General features: G+C 38.1%; 1 protein-coding gene across 6 annotated transcripts in view; it reads right to left on the bottom strand.

The window, feature by feature from the left end:
• FHIT (fragile histidine triad diadenosine triphosphatase) overlaps positions 1–22,167 on the bottom strand; it is a 584,721-nt gene that overhangs the window by 406,503 nt on the left and 156,051 nt on the right. For 3 of the 6 annotated variants that reach the window (XM_048315656.1, XM_048315655.1, XM_048315657.1), the window contains one exon: positions 3,066–3,187. In XM_048315656.1, coding sequence (XP_048171613.1) covers positions 3,066–3,165 — 100 coding nt within the window. In that variant the 5' untranslated portion in view covers positions 3,166–3,187. Of the gene's footprint in view, positions 1–2,997; positions 3,188–12,671; positions 12,737–22,167 lie in introns of those variants that run through there. The other 3 variants (XM_048315660.1, XM_048315659.1, XM_048315658.1) reach the window with 2 other exon arrangements.

Below are 22,167 nucleotides of genomic sequence, written 5' to 3'. Positions count from 1 at the left end.
GACTGCTTTTCACAGTCACTCTCTGCAGAGCAGCAAGCTGACAGAACTGAGAGGAAACAAGGACTGTTGTAAAAAAGGGAATGGGTACCTGTATAAGGGTATCGCAGCAAGCTTCCAGAATACCCAGCTCACCTCCTCACCACTCCCACACTTAGAGCCCAGATGTGCACTGTTCTGGCATTACCAGAACAAAATCATGCCATTTCTGTATAAACCAGAAAGTCAGCATAAAAGTACACCCCAAAAAACAGTATCTCATTAATCAAGACTGTCCCAAATACCATGTGCCTTCCTACTCTGATATCAGACAAGTAGAAGGCAAGAGCAGAGCAGGTACAGACCTCTTATTATTACAGGTATTAAGTGACAATGTCTTCAGACAGCCTGTGGTCAGACACCTCTGAGTCTCAAGCATTTGCCTGCCAGGTGACAGCAAAGGGAGTGGATCTCCTGAGGAAAACAGGCACTAATCCTGCACCCTGACCATCTGCAGCTCTCTGTTTTGTTGCACCTACTGTCACAGACATGTGCATGTTGTAGCTCGCACACTAAAGATTCCAGTTTAATGTCAGATATTCCTTACTCAACAATAAGAACCCAGCACCTTCCAATCCAAGAATCTGCAGTAATCGCTCAAAGGGATCCCAATGCAAACAGGTTCCTGAGTCCATGAACTCTCTGCACCCATTGGGCAGAAGTCTAATGCTGGGAAAAACGAGGCAGCTCTGTCTAGAAACAGCAGAACACTTTCTGTACCATAAATACTATATTCTTACTCTACCTATTTTTGTTTCTATTAGCACAATTTGCCTTTCAAATGTCAAGCTAAATTCACAGGACTGGCAGCTTGAAATAAACAAAACAAAACTTTGCAATCTGTTAACTGAACAAGCCTGCTTTGGCATTGCTCGAGTCACACTGAATGCCACAAGGCCATTGTGACTGACTTTTTTCCAGAGTATAGTTTTATTTTAAAACTATTACTGCAAATTCATAATTCCAACCCTATGTTCTGTTTCAAGATGGAATTTCAACCATACTAGTTAATTAAAGCCACCACCTGGAGTGAGATGGCTTTCAAACTCATTTCCTTTGTCTCTCTAATTCACATACATTAATATTTTATTTTCTACTGAAAAAAAATGTCACACGTGTGCCAAAGACAAGGCAGATAAAATTATTACAATAAAACAAAGAAAATACACTTGTTACTGCCAGGTCTCAGAATGAATGCTGAATTATACAGACGCTTTAAAGACTTAAAACTGCAAATTGCTCCATTTTACATACTGTATTCTAGCCTTTACATCAAGATCTCTCCTAATTTCTTCTTATTGTAATGAGAAAGGAAAAGGGTTGGGTTTTTATTACCTGAACATTTATTCAATGGAGAAACAAAGACTACATTATATATTACAACACAAGCTATTAAAACAATGTGACACTATAAAATAAGCTGCAATACTCATTATGGTATAAAAAACCTAAACCCTGAGCAAATAAATGTATCTGCCAAAAGTCAGCAATAACTACACAACAAGAGTTTAGAATCTTTAATTATTTAAGAAGGAAAGAAGCTTGTAATAATCAAGTTTTATAGGCTCCTTAACTTGTCATTACTAGGTGCTCAGGAAACTTTAAAACAAGAATGCTATCTGAAATACTCTATTTTTAACAACAGATGCAATTGTTCACTTAACTGATTAGTTCAAAACAATAGTCAAATATTGTTTTTAAAACCTGCACACACAGAACAGATAACAGTTTATTTACTCTCTGATCCAGACAATGCATACAGCAGCTGCTCAGGCACTTACAGGCCCTGCATCACACAGTGACCAATATGATGCTTTATATAGCTTTGAAAATGGTTTTTGTTATAACAAATCTGTAAATCACCTTGGATTTACATCAGGTATTTCAGAAACTTGAAGATCAGAAAAATTGTTAATTTTATTCATTAAAAGATATTGGTGAGACAGCAGCACTTTTAAAGTTTCTATGAAGTCTATGTATCTTTGCCAAGATGTGACTTCTGATACACACAAACACCATTTAAAACAGAGAGAAGTTCAGTATTGAACAATTATAATCTACAGAAGTGATGGGAGGAAAGGAAGGTTCCATATTTCAGAAGAAATATATTTATGGGTTAAAAAAATAGATATTAAAGTTTACTTGATTTCAAATCATGAAAGAAAAAACATAAAACAACAAAACTAACAAGAAAACTTTCAATAAACTCCAGACAACAACTTTTTTTTCCCCAACATAGTCAGTCAATTGCCTAACTGAGCTCCTACTAAAATTTTACCATGAACCTCTATGGAAAAAGTGATCAGTCTTGATTATTTCTGAAAGATAGCACTTTCAGCCGCTGAGATCAGCACAAGTTACAAAGCAGCAGAATTTTGACTGCAATAACACACTATACTACAAAATACATTAAAAAGGAATATTGAGCATCTTATATAATCAAGTTACAATACAATTTCTAACTGGAGAATTTTACTTACAACATGTGGCTTCATATTTTCATCATGAAACGTGTACACTATACAGATGGTTGGTTTAATCCCTTCCGAACTAAATTCATCAAAGCAATCTGTCCCACAAAAAAACCCCAAAAGTCTTCAAAGTCTTCATACAGGATTCTACTGGCATTTGACAAATGGTGCACATTTAGCCAGGAAAAGTTGAAAATCCTCCATAAAGAAGTTACCACATCTAAAAATAAGTGACATTATTAAAAGCGAAGCAGGATGTGTTATTTAGCATAATATGGAATTTAAACAGTACCACCTCTGATAGACTTTAAAATGCTTATAGTAGTACCTGGTTGTTTATACATCTTCTGTGGTGAAAAGGTCAATAGAAATTCACCTCGAAGGTCACAGTTGCTAAGCAACTGTTTTCAGCAGTTCTGCAAGACTGATCAAGCATCTTCTGATCAAGCATCACTGCCTGGTTTCAGAATAAGCCCATGTCGCATCCTACCTGGCCTTCCAAGCGCCCCGAGCGTCTCCTGCTTTTCCCAGGAGCACAGATACCCATGGAAAGGATACGTCCTGGCACCACTGGCCTGCGGTTCACCAGAGCAAAGGACAGCTCTGTCGTCAGGAACACCACGGAGGGCTTGATGAGGTGCTGCCCAAATCTCAGCATGATGAAAGCTGACCTTCAGGGTCTGAAAGAGACAGTAGTTAAGATAATTAAGGAACTGACTCTGCCTTTCCAAACAACAGGAATAAAACGATCGAATTGCCTAGCCAGCTTCTAACAGAAAGTGCCTCCTGGGCTTATCAAGGCATTGGGTGTCTTGAAATGGTTATTATATCTTTCCTAAAACGATCACTTCTTTGAAGGAGTGGTGAAAAAGGCTTATTTCCAAAGCAAAAATTTTAATTTTTTTAACCCCTTCTCTCATCATCTTGGCAGGGCTACAAAATTCTAGAGAATGTCATTTCTCCCTCCCATTTTCATTTGTCCTGCATTGTAAACATTTGGGTCATATGTTCTCCGAAAAGCACAAATAGGATTTCACATTCTTTCTGCCACAATGCAAATCTGTGCACACAGGACTTATGAAATAAACCACATTTTCTTAATCTCTCCATTAAATACCTCAACTAAAGAAATACTAGCAAATTGATGAAAGTTTATTTAGCCATTTTCCATCCACACTTTCTAGCTTGAGCAACTGGGATGTGAAGATGATCAGTGCTACATTTTCTCTTAGAGGAAGTCAAAGACTTCCACTTCCATTCACTAAAATTTTCTCTCTTCGTGATGAGAATGAAGATCCCTTTTAAATAGCTACAGCACAATTCTAAATGTGTCTATTTTAGGTCTTTAAGCCCTAGAGTATTTAAAGTATTTAATTCAATTCGAAATATCCAAGGTACTGCAGGGTAAAATATGAAGAAATTACAAATTTCATGTGACAATACTTCAGACACATTGGAAGCATTATACTCACATTACCCAGCTTGAACCAAGTGACTAATCAGGAAATTCAGTTTTGTATGTGTATTGGGTTGACCCTGAGTTGATGGACAGTCTTTAAGACCAATTACGCTTCTCACAATTTACATATTTAAACTGCACGGAAAGGCGGGACTTTCCCTTTTGTCGGAGCTCGCCTGCTGGAAGGTGGGGGGGCTCCGAGTCTCCCGGCCCCGCCGGGCCGGGCCGGGACCACTGCCCCTTTCCCCCTTTCCCAACGCTGCGGCACGGACCCTGGGTCACTGAGGGGGACTGTCCCAGAGCCGCAGGCAGCTAAAACCAGCCATGGACTGCTCACAGCTAAACCCATCCAGCGCGGCTTCTGGGGACAGGCGGGTCCCTCTCCTCTCCATGCGGAGCCGGCGGAGTCAACAGGAGCCGGCAGAGCCTCCTGTCTGCAGCCAGCACACTCCGTGCTGAACTGAAGAGGACACCACGCAGCCAGCAGCACAGAGGGAGCGAGGCTTTCCCCACCGTAAAGCCCGAACAAGAACACTCTTCAACATGGCGGCTTCAGAGTCAGAGAGAAAGAGAAGTGAGTCACGTGGGACGGAGCTGAGCATGGCGACAGGAGAAAAGAGGGCGGTGCCGCGATTCTGGCGCGCAGCTTAAAAGAAACCTTCTTGCATGCCCTGGTAAGAAACCGTAATACCACAAACTGTTTGTCTCTTTAATCCATTTGAAGAACATGGGGGGATGGAGTATCCTCGTGTGCCTGTGAAGATTGTGAAGAGTGCCTATGCCAGGCTATATAGAAGTAGTAAGAGGCTGTTAGAGACTTGTGGCGAAGAAAAGCCTCTGTGTGCAGGCCAAAATAACTTATCCTTAAAAAGATGAATAACCCCATGTGATGGCCTATGTTTTGCAGTGTGAAGGAACTGTGAGATTTTTCATGGGAGAGATGTTCAACACACAGCAGATTGTTTGTTTCCGGGTGGATCTGCTGTTAGTGGCAGTTTGGGAACCACGTGCAACTGAAGGAAAACCCTTTTTTCCTTAAGCATAAGAGAGAGACTTTTCAAGAACTGGAACAATGACTAACATCCCATGTTCTGTTATCCCTTGTGTGAGCTGGGTAAAAGGAGAGAAGTGCGGGGGGGGGGGGAGGGGGAGGGTGGGCAGAATTTGCTTTAATTTTGTTTTGTTATTTTCTCTTTACTTTTAATTCTATTAGTAATAAGACTCTTTCATTGTACTGCAACTGGTTAAGGTTTGTGCCTGCTTTGCTTTTCTCCTAATTCTTATCTCACAGAAGGAAAATAAGTAAGTAATGAATATTTTGAACCAAAACCACTACATTTAATTGGTGTTTCCGCCCGGTTTCAAACTCAACCCGCTACAGTATGTTGCCCGAGATGGGGAAATCTACTGCTACAGTCATGGAAGATCTTTTGTAACAGTTCTTTTCTTGCAAGCTTACTGTGTTCAGTAAGACCTAAACTTGGTTCTTAATCTAAGAGATTTATTCTAGTTTAACATCCCACTTTTACCTGCTCCCATAAAAAAAAAAAGTACACAGAACGACCCCCTCTAAGTGCACACACTTTGAAAATGTCTTTGAGAAATACTTGTTCTTCTAAAGGAACTTCTGGCTTTGTAGAGATCTGATTCCACAGAACTTAATTAAATGAAGGGTAGCAGATGCATCTAGCCAGGGTTTACACCAGAAAAACATGTATAAATCTTAGTAAAAGATACAGTAACAAATCAGATTACTACATTTCATGTAATAAACATTTTCTAAGCAGGCACCATGTCTTGTTTTGTTTTTGAAGATCACAGATGAAAGAAAATGCTTGAGCAGACCATGGAAGAGTAGAGATTTTAACTATGCCTGTTTCAAAGATTTGAAAAGGTTCTACTTTTTTTTTCCACATAAAGTTAACAGAAGATTAAGTGTCTGAGATGTGTCCCTCAGCATATATTAAACTTGAAACTCGACAATATACAAAAATCAAGTCCCTTTAGCTACTAGAAGAATTGCTTAGCAGAAAAAACACCTACTACCTTGTGCTGATGCTTGAAAAAAATAACTCTTAGGAACTTCAATCAGTGTTTCTCATTTCTCTTAAGCAGTCCATCAGCAACCCCCTGGAGGGGGGTTTCATTCTGATTAAAAACATGCAAGAATGTTTTTACACCATCCAGTAAAGAGACATAGTTCCCTTTGCAATGAAGGAAATGTTTCTGATAAAGGAGAGAAGCATATTCTATAGCCAGGACTAACCTCCAGTGATGAAACTTTAAGCTGGTGTCTCCAGAGACTGGAAAATCAAATGTAGTACCTGCCCTTGCACCTGGCAATGCTATGGACAGAAATCAAAGAAATACTGATAATTTCTTGTTCTGTCTTCCAGAACACTGATAAATAAATGTACTGTCCACAGGCATAGGACAGACTTAAGCACAGAAATAAGGCTTCAAAATCACAGTTGCTGAATGTAAAATCTGATGATTTGAAATTTGACTTAAGAAGGGAGAGAACCTGAGATTTGATAATCAACTGGAGGAGTCCTCTGGCTGATTGCTTCCATAAGCAAAAAGCAGCAAAGAATAGCAAAATAAGATTGGTGACATTAGGTTGCCTATACTGTGTATTCATCATGCACCTACCACATGCATTTTTACTTACTTCACTACCTGTCTTGTTAAAAAAGGCCTAGAAAAATCAGTAAAGTAAAAGCACTAATCTCGTACCTCTCCATGCAATAGCTTGAAGAATCACTTTATAGCCTCAGTGGGCTGATCCAGAATTATTAGAACATTATAAAATCTCATACATAGAATTAAAGCATGTATTAAAACCCTTTCTATTTGTTTACTATGCAAAAATGTATCTGAATAATGGATTTCTAACTCTTGATTCAAACTAAATAAACGTGTTTCAAACTAATGTGTCAGTTGTACTGGTTGTGCTGTAATTTTGCAGTAATATTGCAGACTTCCCAGTGCTACTCTCTCCAATTCTGCAAAGGGATTATGGGAGACTTTTTCTTAAACAATTATTCATGATCTATTATATATTACTTCCACATCCATCTGCCCTAGTGATCCTCTGTGTTTTTCTGCAAAGTACATTGTGTTGGTCTGTGCTCAGACCAACACAAATGCTAAAAAATGCATTAGGGAAATAAGTAATGGGTACAAGTGAAATATCCACAACAGTGCACCAACACACTACAGCAAGGCTGGACTATTCCAGAGTGCATCCAGGCAGGAAACTGCTACTGGCAGAGTTTTTAGTCATCTGAACTTTACCTGCTTATTGTTTGGATGGTTTGTAAACCAGCAGGAATCAACAGAGCACAGGTGTGTGCACACAGGTCATGAGATGCAAACAGTGTGTGCACAAGGCTTCCCAATTCCCAGACTGGAATGACCACGCTAAGTCTGTTCCTCCAGAGATTTCCATTTTTCACATAAAGAGGAGGTCCGTGCCAGATAAACTAGAAACTGTACATAATTGGTTAAAGATGTTTCCTCTTTAATGATGGTAGCCTTTTTAATGCCCAGTAATAAGGAGGACAATTACACAGTAATGTTAGAAGATGAAAGAAATCAATTTCTGATTAAATTTCAGCCCAGTTTAACACAGTTTCTATTCTGACTATTCAGATGAAAAGTGTATTTACTCTTCTTCATATTGCAGATATACATTACATTGCCTATTTCATCTGCCTCATTTTCCTAATTGAATTCCCTTCAAGCTGCAGTTGTAGGTGGGAATGCTGCATTCCCTTCCCTGCAGTTGTAGGTGGGAATACAGTATTAAAGGCTAACAGCAAATAGACTAATTTTACAGCCACAACGGACCTAGATCTGTATAATAGGAAAAGGGAAAAAAAAAATACACTGGCAGTCTACATTATACCTTGAAAAATAAGAATGCTAAAATTAAGAAAAATCTTGAGATACACTGAAATATTTTCAAATATTTTTATAGATTTGTAAAATTTCAGTAGGCACATGGCATTTCCCCTGTCTATATAAATACTACTCATATATTAAATGTATTTTTGAGAGGAAATCTAAACACATCTCAGTTTTCAAGATTTATTCAGTTTTGGGTTAGGGGCTTTGGTTTGTGCTTCAGTTTTTAAACAGCATAAGATGTAGAATCATTTGTGTCAAATACACAGCAGAATTCTGAACAGAAGATAAGCTCTCTTCTGAATGGAAGATAAGTTCTCTTCTGAACAGAAGATAAGTTCACCTAAAAACAGGTCCATAGGACATCAAGATGGGTGTCTGCTTGTTACATGTCATCTCTAGAATCAGAGACCTGGCAAACTGTTGGAAGTTTGCTGATCACAAGGAGTGATGGCAGCAGACCTTTAAGGTTCTCCTCCTACTGCCACTGACCTCCCTATTGGACGCTTAATGGAGATGGTGTTGGTACTCCAAAATGCCTCTTTTTTTTATTATACAATTATTCCTCCTTAGAACAAGGTGTTGAGATCAGCACCTGCTGGGAACCAAGCTCAAGGCTTTTGCTGAGAATCCCTTGAGCACTGTTCTAGGAATGCTGCACATCTGGTTGTAATGGGAGAAGATGAGGTAATGCAAAATGGGCTGCTAACTTCAAATGTGTGTATTAAAGGAAACTACAATTACAATACCATTATCTCTCTGTGCTAATAGGAAGGACTGTTTTAGAACCAATCCCAGGAGTATTCTTAAATTTTAAAGTTTATTTTACCATATTAACATCACCTGTTCATGAATGTTTACAGTTCTGATTCCAATACTCAATTTCATTGTAAAAACACTGCAAATTCATGTGGCAAAATAAAAACTTCTTCCTTTTAAAATTTTTCTTCCAAAAATACTATTTTTTTTTCATTCACCAAGATAAGAAAACTTGTGTTACACAAGTTACTACACACTGTAGTTAAGGGAACAAAGTACCTGTATCCTTAAATTCATATTTGGCATTGTTCCCTCTCAAAGATTTGGTTATGGGAAAAGTGAATTTTGCACCATATTCAAGAAATGATGTACAATAAAGACCTGCCTTGCAGGCTACCTTCCCTCTTTTCATGCTTTGGAATTTTTTACTTATTCCCTCCTTTCACTGCCACTTCGTAAGGATGAAATCAACACAAGTCAGAATATTACTTATTTAACTCAAGCACCTAGCAATGAAAATCCTTGTTGCTAGAAACCAGGATTTGACATTTTCATCAAGGAATACCTAAAAACACTAATAAAAATAAGTGATTTTATTCTAAATTCACTTAGTTTTTCTACTAGCCCCATGTCCCTAGAACAGCTTTATCTGTCAGCACCCTTCACTCCCACCCTTGCACAAGATTTAACTACATATTTTGTGTTCTTACAGTTCCAGAAAATGGCCTCTAATTAAAAGCACCTCTCCCTCTCAGTGAGCCAAAACGTCACATGCTATGCTATTTTTGTTCTGAAAAAGGCAAGAAGTATTACAAAACTAGAAAAGGTGCTCCTGGTATCTTTGACAGCCATAGCCTAGATTCTCTCCATGGGGTTGGTATTTAATGCTCTACACAAGGTTGAAGGGAAAAGCTTGTGTGGATTATTTTCCATTTTCACCACCCACAGAAGCTACTGAACAGCAAGCCCATTAAATGTGATGCATGTAACCAATCCTGTGGTGTTGACAAGGACCAATTTGTCCCATCATAGACAGATTATGATGGACTCGAATTCACTACACGTGGCTTCCCCTGTTTAATCTAGCAGGGAAGAAAACATTGAAATTATTACTGTTTAAATATATAGCCATCTTCTTAGCATGGTCAATCAAGCTAAATTATCTACACTTAAAATGAAAATAGACTGTGGCCTGTTGCATAGCACCTAAGCACCTTCATGTGTGTGATGCCACAGCCATGCATCTGCAATCCCACAGCCTTTGCCTTGCAGCTCCGTTCCCTTTCACCTGAGCTGCAGCAGCATATCCCAGCCCCTCTAGGACAGGATTTTCCATTCTGCTCTCACAGTCTCGCCCCTGGAACTCCCAGTGTTGTTGTTATTGTGGGTTTTCCTAGGGCATGACTGTGACCACCATGAGAACTGCACCTCCCCCTGCCTGGCTGCGGCTTTTGGGTTGCACTTGTAGGCCCAAGGAGACTGCACAAAGCTCCCTGAGCGAGCAGTACCACCCCTGAGCACAGTACCAGGTATCATTGACAGCGTGATGAGCACTGACCTGAGGGAGCTCTGAGGTCCTGATGAAAACCAGACAGTTCCCAGTTGTACTGGGTCTGACTGGGATGGGCTTTTGTTCACAGGAGCAGTATGGTCCTGTGGTTTGGCTTTGCAACCAAACCAGCGCTGACAAGACACCAATATTTTGGCTATTGCTGAACAAGACTCTTTTTCCATTCTGCCCATCACCAGTGAGCTGATGTACATCTTCATCTTTGGCTCCTGACAGGAAAGCTGCATTGCCCCCAGACCTGTCTAAACATACTTCATGCAACCAGTCCAGCTGTCCCATCAACATATCTAAAGCAGAATATGCACAAAATTCAATCAAAGCACTGTAGCCTATTTAAAAGCTACAGGTCAAATACAATACTAGCATTGTCATTTTTTTGTGTACTAGCATACACATTTTCTTTTCAAAATTATCCATCTTCCGGCATTACACATCTTGTTTACTGCACCTGGTCAGGTAATGTGTGGATACACGCAGGCAACACACACATAAGTGTGTCCTCAGTTTCCTCTTTCCCAATTTTCTTGTTCATCATCAAAAGAGATTTTTAAAAGGCCTCTCCCCTGCTCCCAAAACCCTCACAACCACCCCAAAAAGCAACTCAAACTTCAGACACCCAGAACTTTGTTGACCAAGGATGATGCAGACCCCTAAAAGCAAGTGAGCAACCCTGTAGCAACATTGTATAGCAATTGCAACTTTGACAAGTTAATCAACAAATGCAGAATCAAGCTAGACATCAAAGGCGATATAACATCCATAAAACATGGAGAGGGCAGAAATGTTTTTAAATGATGTAGATGTAGTTGTCAAATTCATTTCTATAGCAAGTGTTTTGGAATACAAATTAGACCAACTTGTTTTTTTCTTATAATCAGGTAAAGAGTGCAAAGTTATAAACAATAAATGAAAAGGTTTGTAGAAGCAAAAGAGTTGTATAATACATTAAACTTGTAGAAAAATGAGATTTTAGAAGAGTCATGAAAGTGCTAAACAGGCTCAATATTCTTCAAGTGTCCACTGTGTGCCTCAGAAGATGACTCACACACCATTTAACCATGCTGAGAAAGTCATTCTGGCAGTGGCAGCCCCTGCTTGTCTCTGTGCTGAGGTAACAACCCAACCTCAAATATGAGGATTTGTTTCCAAACATCACTTTTTTGTTGTTGTTGTTTTGACATCCTAGTTAGACTTGCAACTTTACTTTTTTAAAAAACCTTTTACGATGATGAGCATGAAATAAAATTGCTGTCTTGCATTATCCTGCAGTAGGTTTATGTCCATTTTATGTCAGAACGCATGAACTCAACACAACATAACAGAAGTTATCTTTCAAACAGAATCCCAGTCCCAAGACTTGATCTAGAACTTCTCACCATCTTCTCTGCTCAAAAACTGTGCCCATTTTTCCTCATATTAGCAGAGGTTATCTAAGATTATACCTCTTTCTATCACCATCCAACAAAAAGGCAGGAATCCAAAGACAAGTCTGATAATTAAGAACAACTCAAAATCCATGTACTATGTCCTTGATTTTAAGGAGGATGTTTTGTGAAATGGGATAAAATCAACAGGTTCACTCCCAACAACTTCTACTGAAAGAACAAAATACATACAAAAACACATATATACAATAAAACAAATTATGTTCACAGATCCTTCTTTAGTGTTAATCTCCAGGGGGAGGGGGGCAGGGGGTAGGGGGGGAAGAAAAAAAGAAAAATGAAACAAAGAAACACACATTATATTTTCAATTTTTTAACAACTTGCATGCATCACAGCTATTATCCTGATGCATGGAGAACTCAGGGGTTTGATTTTGCCTCTGCAAGTCATTCTGATGAACAAGACCTTTAGTGTTGTAATAACTGCTGTGAGTAATGGAACAACCAATGGCTTTTATTAAGCAGGAACACTGAATAATATATTACCAACACTAAGATCAAGCCAAAATACATTTTTATCACAGAAAAATATTAATATCAATCGTGCCATTTTTTAAAGCAGAGAGGTGAAAGGGAGAAAATGAAAAAAAATTAAGAAAATGCTTTACAGTATGCATTAAATGGCAGAAATTATACTGTGAAAGTCCTTTTTCCTAGTGTGGCTACCTAGGGCTACATTACATGGTAGAGGAGCAATAAAAAATTGTGACATCTCTTGAGATACATAAGTGTAAGGAAAACTCTATCCCAGCAAAAGGAGGGATGTGGAAGGAAGGTCACTATAGAGACCAGCACACTGCACATTGAAACACTTGAGCTTAAGCTCATTCCTTTTGAAGCCACAGACTAAGAGAGATAACATGATGGAAAAACTAGGAATGTTCTTTTGCTGTACGCTTCAGTGGAAAAAAAAAGGTGGCTTTAAAAATGGGGAGTGAAGAAAAAGCTCTTGTGTTTTAGCTTTTTTTTATTACTTATATAGCAATACATAAAGTCACTTTATAGGCTTTAGAAATACGCACCAAGACTAAGCTTTCCCCTAAAGTGGATTCCTATTTCCTCGGAGTGAACACAATTTGGACATCTATAGTATTGGACAGCAGAGATGGAGCAAAGAGAGCTGCAGAAGACAAGTTGTGGGGAGCTAAGTGAAAAGATTCAAGGAGTAAAAAAGTCCATTGGGAAAAGAGAAAAATGGCTCTTCCCAAACTGTTATGGTGGTATAAACCAAAGCACAATCAGAGAGAGAGAGAGAGAGCGAGAGCACAGGGTGTGCTATGGCAAAAGGATGGTCCACACAACTCATGGCCAGCACAAGTCCAGACAAAAAGAAGTGTGGTATGAGCCAGAGATGTTGGATGATGAGTTTCCAGATACAGTCCAGAATTTTATAATTTCTTCACTGAGAAACCAGCCACATCACTTCCAAAAACCCTCCTGAATCAGTAAGCACTTTCAAAGATTTATTTCCTGTATTTTGTTTTTTTTGTCCTTTTGCCCAGAATTTCATACTGAATGCAAATTTATTATTATTAGACCATGGCTATTTGGTAATCCTATGAATTTGAATTTATTATATTTAGAGCAATTCCTGCAATACCTGAGTATCTCCACAAGCATTTCAGCTTGCCGAATTAATGAATGTAACACAAACATTCAGAGGAAAATGCAGACACCATACTTAGTCTAACAATTCCTTGGGCATATAGATGAAAATAGACATTTAATGAAATTTATTGTCAGATTTACATTTATATATAGCTAATAATACTAGATAGTAGGTTCTTTACATTTATGTACAGTGCATTTATGTTTATTTCTAGATGTTGAAATCTTTAAGACAAATCCCATTAGCTCTCATTTTATCATTTTATATATGTGCTTGCTCTCCAAAATAAAACCACTTAAACCAGGTTGTTCCACGAACACTGGAATTAATGAAGTCTCATTTCAAAGGATTTATGTCCACATCCTTTCCCCACCTCCTTTTGTCCCCCACAGAACAAGAGCCCTCTGCCATGGCCCTAAGCGTATCCCAGGCAGGTGATTCCAGCAGGGCTGTGGTTCACAGGGACATCCGTGTGGAGAGCTGCCAGCTCAGAGGTGCACACTGGCTGCTGCCAAGCACCTGGGGAGCAGCTGGGAGGAAAAAGATGCCCCCACCAGGCAAAGCAGGTCAAGGCCACTGACCAAAAATGGACTGTTACAACTGTAGAGTCTAATTACAGAACTACCACAGTACACATACGTATCTAATTATATATTTTCAAAAAGTGAAAGTGCTGCTCTAGTACTGAAATTTGATAGATATTTTTGAAAAAGCTTATACAATTATCACTGGAAAAATGCAACCTGGTGTGACTCGTTCTTACTATTTCTGGTTCATTTAAACTGGTCAAATTGTGAACTGCACGCAAAGAACCCTTTTCTAGTTTTAACTTTCCCTCTGTGCACGTTTTCCCTCTGATTTTCCCCAAATGCTCTCTCTGTACTTGACCATGTGTTTGGAAAATGGCAAATACCATTACTGCTTTCCTGTCACTTCCCTATCTTTCTCAAAGACACCTGCAGCAGAAATCAGAGCTTTCCGCATTTTTGTACAGAGCACTATGAGGTCCTTGCTCAACAAGGTAATGTTGAATGATAGCTGGGTTGCAAATCAACTGAAAGAATAAGCATATTTTGGAAAAGGAAACAGACACTCACTGTCAAACCAGCATTAAAGCATGGCAGAAACCTACTTACAGATTTTTGGTTAGATTAATTCTGAACACTAAGACTTAACTAAATTCAGGCAAATACAGGCAGTCTTATGTGATCTTTTTTGGGAGAAGTTTCATATTTGGTAGCAGAAAATACAGTTACATTAAAATACAGCTATTTACAGAATATGACTCCTTTACATAAGATATTTTCTGCTGAGAGAAAGGGGCTTGCAATTCCTGTTATCTAATACATACAGGCATTAGATTTAGTCCAGTAGGATACTAAGCCTGAGAAGTTTGTGGTTACATTTTCACCTCAAGTTGCTCTTGAGGAATTTTTTCCCACTGTAGACAGGTGCTCTTAACAAATTAACCACTAAAATCTATCAAACAGTTTTTTGGCTTCACTAGGTTACTTTCAGAATGAGGCCTTAAGACAACTCCAGCATCTCCTTTGATTGATTTGCACAAGTAAGAGAAGTCAAAGATGATCTTGTCAATATTCTTGAAGTCAAATTTCAAAATTATTGATGTAATAAAGTATTTTCTCCGCTGTAATACTAGCAGCAGAAATACAGAGAAATCAAAACCAAAGGGGAAGATATTATGGTAAAGAGCCTAAACCCACATTTTCAATATGCTGGCCTGCATCTTGCTTGGTAAAAAATTGAGGACTGCTTAGAAAAATTATATAAACAGAGGAAAATTTTTAAGTGCTCACTATTGTTACAAGTGTATTATTTTAATTTTCGTATGCATGTACTAATTACACATTTAACTGTATCTGCACATCATTCTCCATGTTGCTTTTTACTTCATGATTGCCAAATATCCTGAAAAATATGTGTTTTCCTCTATCTGTAACTACCATAAAATTCCTCATATTTTTTCATTTAGAAAACAATCTATATGATTGTTTTTTAACCTAGAACTGCATGAGTCACATAATCAAGCCATAAACCTAGCAAATAATTCTGTATGTTTTTGCTGTATTTCTGGATTTCTATGCTGCATCACTTCAGGCATCAACAAAAAATGTTTTAGTGTTCCTGCTTTTAACTTTTCAAGATTAAAAAACATTTTTGGTCACATGGTGGATTGGAATAACGGAAAGTATTATGTTCTCATTTTTCTGTAAACTTGCTAACAGTTTAAACAAGAATTGGGTGCCAGATGACAGTTCTGCAGCTAATTGGGGAACAAATTTTTTTATAATCTACTGGAAGGTCTTTGGAGCTCCTTGCCAGCCACGTTTTCTAATAAGATACTCATGAGTAATTAGAAATCTATAGACATGATTAAATCTTAATCTGCAATCTGCAGGATGAATGTTTAGGCCGAGGTATGGCAAACTGGCAGAGAACTCAACCAGGGACCCCTCTGCAGCTTCAAGAATTTGGCTGGCATTTGTCAAAGCTGAAGTTCTGATGTAGTTATGAATTCCTCCTCTGTACAGATAACTCATAAATTGGGCTGCTGGCTCAGTGCCACAGCCCTGCACCCATAGCCCTGACTGCCCCAGTACTAGCATATTATACAGAAAGTGGGCATAAATGGTTTATTTCCAATGAAAACTTTGGACTACCATTGCACTTCTTAAATAATGGATGTAATTTATTATTTAAAAGGTCATTTGCACAATACAGATGTACTACCCAAGCTACCCAGTAGGAAATTGTACTTAGTCAAGCAAAGTTCTCACTAACTTTCATTTTTTCCTCAATAGCAAGCAGTTGTTCTGTTAGTAATGCCATAGCAATACCATAAAGCTCTGGGAATAGCTGGCTCTCAGCAGTCTGGAAATGGTTACAAGTCTAAACAAAACAGACTTTGAAACTACTGAAAAATTCATTTTCTTGTGTTGTTATAAGAGACGTTTTGGCTTCCCTGAGTGCACTTCATAGCCAAGAGAAAACTGTCCAACTTTATATACACAGGGTAGCCTTCCAGTTCCACAAAAGATATGAACTTGGCACAATACGAGGAATGTAGTCTAATAAGAAGTTAAATGTAGGTTAACATTAAAAAGGTGTTTAAAGCAAGGGGTTCTCTAACTATCAACATAATTCCAACGTACCAGCCACTGTTCTGGTACTTTTCTTGATGAATGCAAGAAATATTTCACTTCTCTAATCATTTTCAGCTAAAGATTTCAAAGAGCTTTGGGAAAATATATGGAAATATGTATCTAACAGATAAGAAAACAAAGCAGATATAGACTTTGAGAAGCACAAATTGCCACAAAATAATATAATAAAATCTTTTTTCCTTGCTCAAATTACTTCAACCAAAATTCTCAAAAATTAACTAAAAGACTCACAAATCACTATGTTTAGCCTTGGTGCAAATCCATGCTGCTACTTTTAAAGGACTATGAAGAACTAAGGGCTTACCTTGAATTCTCTATGCTACTCCATAAGCAGTCAGTAGGCCCAAAACAAAAACTAGCATAAAATAAACTTCTGGTGGAGAAAATATAAGAAAAATCATGTAAATGTACTCAGTATACAAAATGTGGACACAACACATAAAAATCACCAATTAAAGTTTTCCTGAATAGAGGAACAGTATTTTGCTAGACTTGCTCACAAATCTTCTGGTATTTAGAATGTCTTCACAGAGGAAAAAAATCTGAATATACTATGAAAATAAATGAAGGTACATTTGGAAAGATCCTGTTCATGCTTATCACAGAGAAGACGGTACCATCTTTGAGGCAATATGGTTTCTCAATTAATATTCATTCCCCAAATTAATTGGATCACGAATTCCAATATTCTCAATTAATCTTTCTCCATTGCAAAAATCAAATTATCAAATTGACAAGGATGAGAATTCAGATGGCTTGTGTAATGCCAATTTATGTGCAAGCATTAAAGAACAGTCTTTAATAGTAAAGTCATATTAGAGTTTTCAGGAAGCCCCAGTGCTTCATTTCTGCAGGTGATTCACTGAAGTTCTGCCTATTTCAAAAAAAGCTCCAATTTCCTATGTGATACTGCCCAAGGTATCAAATACAAAGTTTTCCTCGGCAATCAACAGTGCCATGTATATGTTCAGTTTGCAGCCCTGAGCTGCTGGGGAAATTATCCAGCCACAAGAAAAACATACCTAATGCTGAAGAAGCAAGTGGTGTTTTCCGAACACAGAACATCCTGTATGATCTGAAGGGTGCTAAAATCCAATCCCCTGTCTTAGAAATGTACATCCAAATTTGGTGAAACTTCCTGACCTTAATCTCTGTCAGTTCCCCATCTGTAAAACAGAGATAATACCACATCTCTCACTGGGGCTTTGTGTAGATTTAATTTAAAACCTGAGTAGCAAATGTGTGGCACTTGGATACAGTAATGATGAGCAGCACAGAAAAGCCTGCGAGGAAATTAATAATTCTGACGTCTGAGCAGGGTCTGAACAACGTGCTGTAAATAAGGCTTAGGGCCACATATCAAACACTGACGATACAAAAACATCTCAAATAGCTGCTCATTAATTGAGGACTGTCCATCTTGTGCACTGAGTAAGGAAGAAGTTTTCTGGAAAAATATTATGTGTCCTTACATAATTCTGATTACTTCATCAGAATGCATATGTGTAAGAGAAGTTGAATTTCTGTTGCAATGCCAGTCATAACACTCTCTTCTCACAACCACTTGCTTTTGCATTCTTAATAATGTACTCTTTGTGAAGTTTGTACATGCAATGTTTATATAAAAAAGAATGAATGATGATCTCATTGTGAATCTCTGATTTCCATGCACAAGCGGTAATGAACAAATCTTGCTTTAAAAAATTTCATTAGTAAAATAAAACACCAAGCTTGCCAAGGCTTGGTAAATTCAGCAGGGCTTCCACTGAATTTCCTCTTCAGTTGCTTAGAATGATCCAAGTGTTACTTCTGTTCATACTTACTGTGTATTGCCATAAGAAACTTGGGAAGGGAAAACATATCAGGGCACTATCCTTTCAATTTTAATCTAAGGCATTAAATTTTAATTCTCAACAATAACAGCAGCTGACCTGTTCCCACTGCTAGTTCCTGTGGAAGTAAATCAGGCAGAAATTTAGCTAGAAGTGCACTTGGGAATCACAGGGAAATAGCATCTCCCCAACACACTCTCCAGTGCCTTCTTCCTCATCCAAAAAAATCCCCTCTGCACTTGTAGGAGTAGGTGATGGTGCTTTTCTGGTGACAATCTCCTGCTCCAGACTGCATAAAAACACTCAAGGCAATGGGATACCACTGTGACTGCCCTGGGAGAGGACAGCTCTCCCAAAAAGAGCCCTACACAAACAGCTCTGCCACCTGAACAAGCCAGGAGACTCCAGGAACATAGACAGCTTCCAGTTCTGACTTTGTTCTACTGACATCTAAGTTGCTCCTTAAAAGCCAGAAGAGTTACCCAGAAATAGAAGATTGGACCCAGATCCTGCAAGTTTCAACTCAAAAAGTTTTCTAGAACTCAAGTACTAAAATAGCATAATATGTTCAAATTAATTTTGTTAATACAAAATAATATGAAAAAGTCGATTTCCCAGAGGCCACTTGCACAAAGCCTTAAGAAAGTAATACTCCCATTTAATTAATATCATCTGTGTAATATCATCTATGTATGATCAGTGCTCTTAAACATCCCCAAGAGAAGTAAAACCTGTTATATTCCAGCTAAAATATAACTTCAGAGAATAATTAGCAGACGTTTTTTGTTCAAATCAACACCAAATTCATTATACTTTGTGAACAAATATTTCACAATATAACAAATATATAGGAATATGAAGCCAGAAGATTTTCTACCTAGCATATACCATCTTCTCAAAAAGGCAACAGAAAGCCAAGATCTTTTAAATATTTAATTAGGACTCAAATCAAATTTACATAGTGATATGTCACATTCTCAGCTAGTGACGGAGACAAACATCTCTGTGTGTTATCAGTACTTGCAAGGGTAGTGATTTATTTCACTTTGCTTACAGAAGGTCTCCAGAGATTTTCACACTGTTGTGCATCATTTCAGATGTTTCTTTTAGCTTTTTATTTAACTTGTTCATTGTTGAACATTACAGTTCCAACAGCAAAATATTTGGGACTTGATCAAAGTTTGAGATATGCCCTAAAATAATTGTATTTGTCTTTAGCAAATACTACATTTGAGTTTTGAACAAAACTGCTGATTGAGGCTGATGAAAATTACTCCAGCTTGAAATGAATTGACAGATGTGATACCTAGTGAGGGATTTCCCTGGAAATTTTCTAATTTTCTTTCACTAATTTAGAAAAGGTTTATTTAAAATCTGCTAGAACATACAAAAGTACAGAGTCACATAATATCCAGTTATATGAAGTAAAGGGGAAATGCAGCTGAGAAACCTAAGCTCTGGCTTCTTGAAATGGCAACGAAGCAATCCAGAAACCAGAAATCTTTTAAATGATCTAACATTTCCTAGCAAAAGGAAAAGAAGAAAAACCAACAACCTATAATTTAATCACAGAACTAATAAAATGGCCACACATTTCTCACTTTACTCCTTTAGAAAAAAGGAAAGGGAAAAATAATTCCAAAAAAGTTTTCTCACTTTTTCTCTCTATTGAAGAAGTACTTAATTGCCAAGAAACCTAATTTCAGTAAAGAGCAACAAGCACACAAGCACACAAACACTGCTACAAAAACACTATGGAAATCTTCATGTATTTCAAGGTTATGACTTGTAGAAGCTCTAAAATTTCACACACAGATGTTACTGCCTGCCAGTAAATTTGCCTTTTCCAATGACAAAGTGGTCGAAATCAAAAGCTTTCATCATTAATCATAAAAAAAAAAATTAAAAGACAACATGGCCAAAATAAAGAAATAAACAAAACCCCCTTACCTTCAAACTTGACTTAGCTAATTATTTTCTCTTTGTGTCAGCAATATAAGCAGCTAAACTGTGTATTTTGCTCTTCCCCCAGCATTCGAAGATCAGAAAGTCAAATGTGAAGAGAGAAGGAGTAGCTAATTCTATTAGAACTCCTATGCAGTCTAGAAATGTTGGCTGGAAGGGAGATCTACCAGTGTCAATTCCGACCATGGGACAACAGTGTGACCGTGGCAAACACTTGATCATTTCAACCACGGCTTTGGCCAGCTGAATTTCCAGGGATGGACATTCGACAACCAATCCCAGATATAATATTGTCCAATATTGAGGGGTAAAAAAGTAGATTATGAATGAACTCTGAAGAAAAAAATCTTTAGGTTTCCACCAAAAACATCACAAGCCTTAAAGGGCAGCAGGTGTTTATGTTAGATATGTATTACCCCCTTCTACTTGTTAGATGGAAAGGGAAATTAAACTGCTACACAGCAAAATGTTCCAGTTCCACATGCAGCACGTATATTCCAAGCTGTGACTCACCTACATGTTAACCTTAAAGAATGAAATTTTGGGCCTTTCTCTTTTAAGGTGGAGGACTAATACTCTGTAATTCATTGTTTAACTAAAGAATGTATACCGGTTGCCATACCAATGGCTAATCTGTATTTGTACAGCTGAATATTTTACTCAAAATTCTTACTTTTACAAAGGACTTTGATTTCCATCTCTTTAGAATGTACAGCACAGGATACTGCAGCTTCAGATTTGCTCAGGTGCAGCATCTCAGTTTGTACCTGTGCCCTGGACATTTGCGCTTTTAAAGCGGGCAAGGGGGCTTTGGGGGCTCCCTGCATTCCTGATAACAGCTACTCTGTGGAATTAGCAATTTGGGATGAGGAATCTCAGATGAAGAAGTCACATGATCTCACAAGAAGTTCCTGAAGCAATTGCACTCCTTGAGATGTGATTTCAAACTCAAACCAGTGTGGGGAGCAGCCACATTTCCCCGGTGAACACCTGTAGTTCTGTGCATGGGGTAAACAGTGCAATGACCCTGTTTTGGAGGAGATTCGCCTTCTGGAAGGAGGGACCCTGCTTGTGCCTATCTTGTGCCTACTCAGGTGAGTAGTGACTTTTTTTACTGGGCAGGGTAATTTTTTTTATCCTGCAATTTCTACATGTCCATAGAGAACGGCTCGCTAAATTTGAAACAAAGGTTTTTATACAGAGAAGAAATATGTAAGACAAATTATTTGGAGCATCATACTCCATGGGAGAATTCTGAAGACAAATCAGAGCATATTATTAGTATGTCATTTATTTTATGCACATTTGGTGCACACATCCATATATGCCTACACCCACTCAGCACAGGAAAACAAGGGAGTTGCATTGCAGGGTTTGTCATTATTTCTGTGTTGGAGAGGAACCTCAGTAAGCATGTTTCTCCAGGTATTTACAATGCCCTTTATTTTTCCCATACACTGGTATTCCCTATCCCTACTGAACAAACACACAGTCAAACATTACTGGCTACAGAGGAAACACGCCATGGCACCAGGAGGCAGAGCTTTTACTTTCTCAAGTTCAGAATGTAGAATTTACACACCCCAGAGCAGGATGATAGAGGAATCTGGACTGAGCAATCCCTTATTCCACAAATAGATCTTGCTAATACAGTAGCATATGAACGATCAGCTCTTCCTCAGAGGCCACTCTGTCCCCCAACAAAACCAAGGTATGGAATCTGACATGACAAAAACTGATTTCCCCAGATGAATTTCTTTTCCAAACACAAGTGAAGTATTATCTCAAATCAGCAATCAAACTGCAGCAGCAGTTTGCATTTAAAGATATTTAAAACTATTATACTGCAGTGCATATAATATGTAAACACTCAGGATAGCCTAAGTGTAATATGTATTTTCTTACAGTCTTTGAATGTACTAGATGT

This window comes from Corvus hawaiiensis, chromosome 11, assembly GCF_020740725.1.
Source record: "Corvus hawaiiensis isolate bCorHaw1 chromosome 11, bCorHaw1.pri.cur, whole genome shotgun sequence".
NCBI lineage: Eukaryota > Metazoa > Chordata > Aves > Passeriformes > Corvidae > Corvus > Corvus hawaiiensis.
The sequence above is the reverse complement of the archived record's forward strand: the minus strand, read 5'-3'. Positions and strand labels throughout refer to the sequence as shown.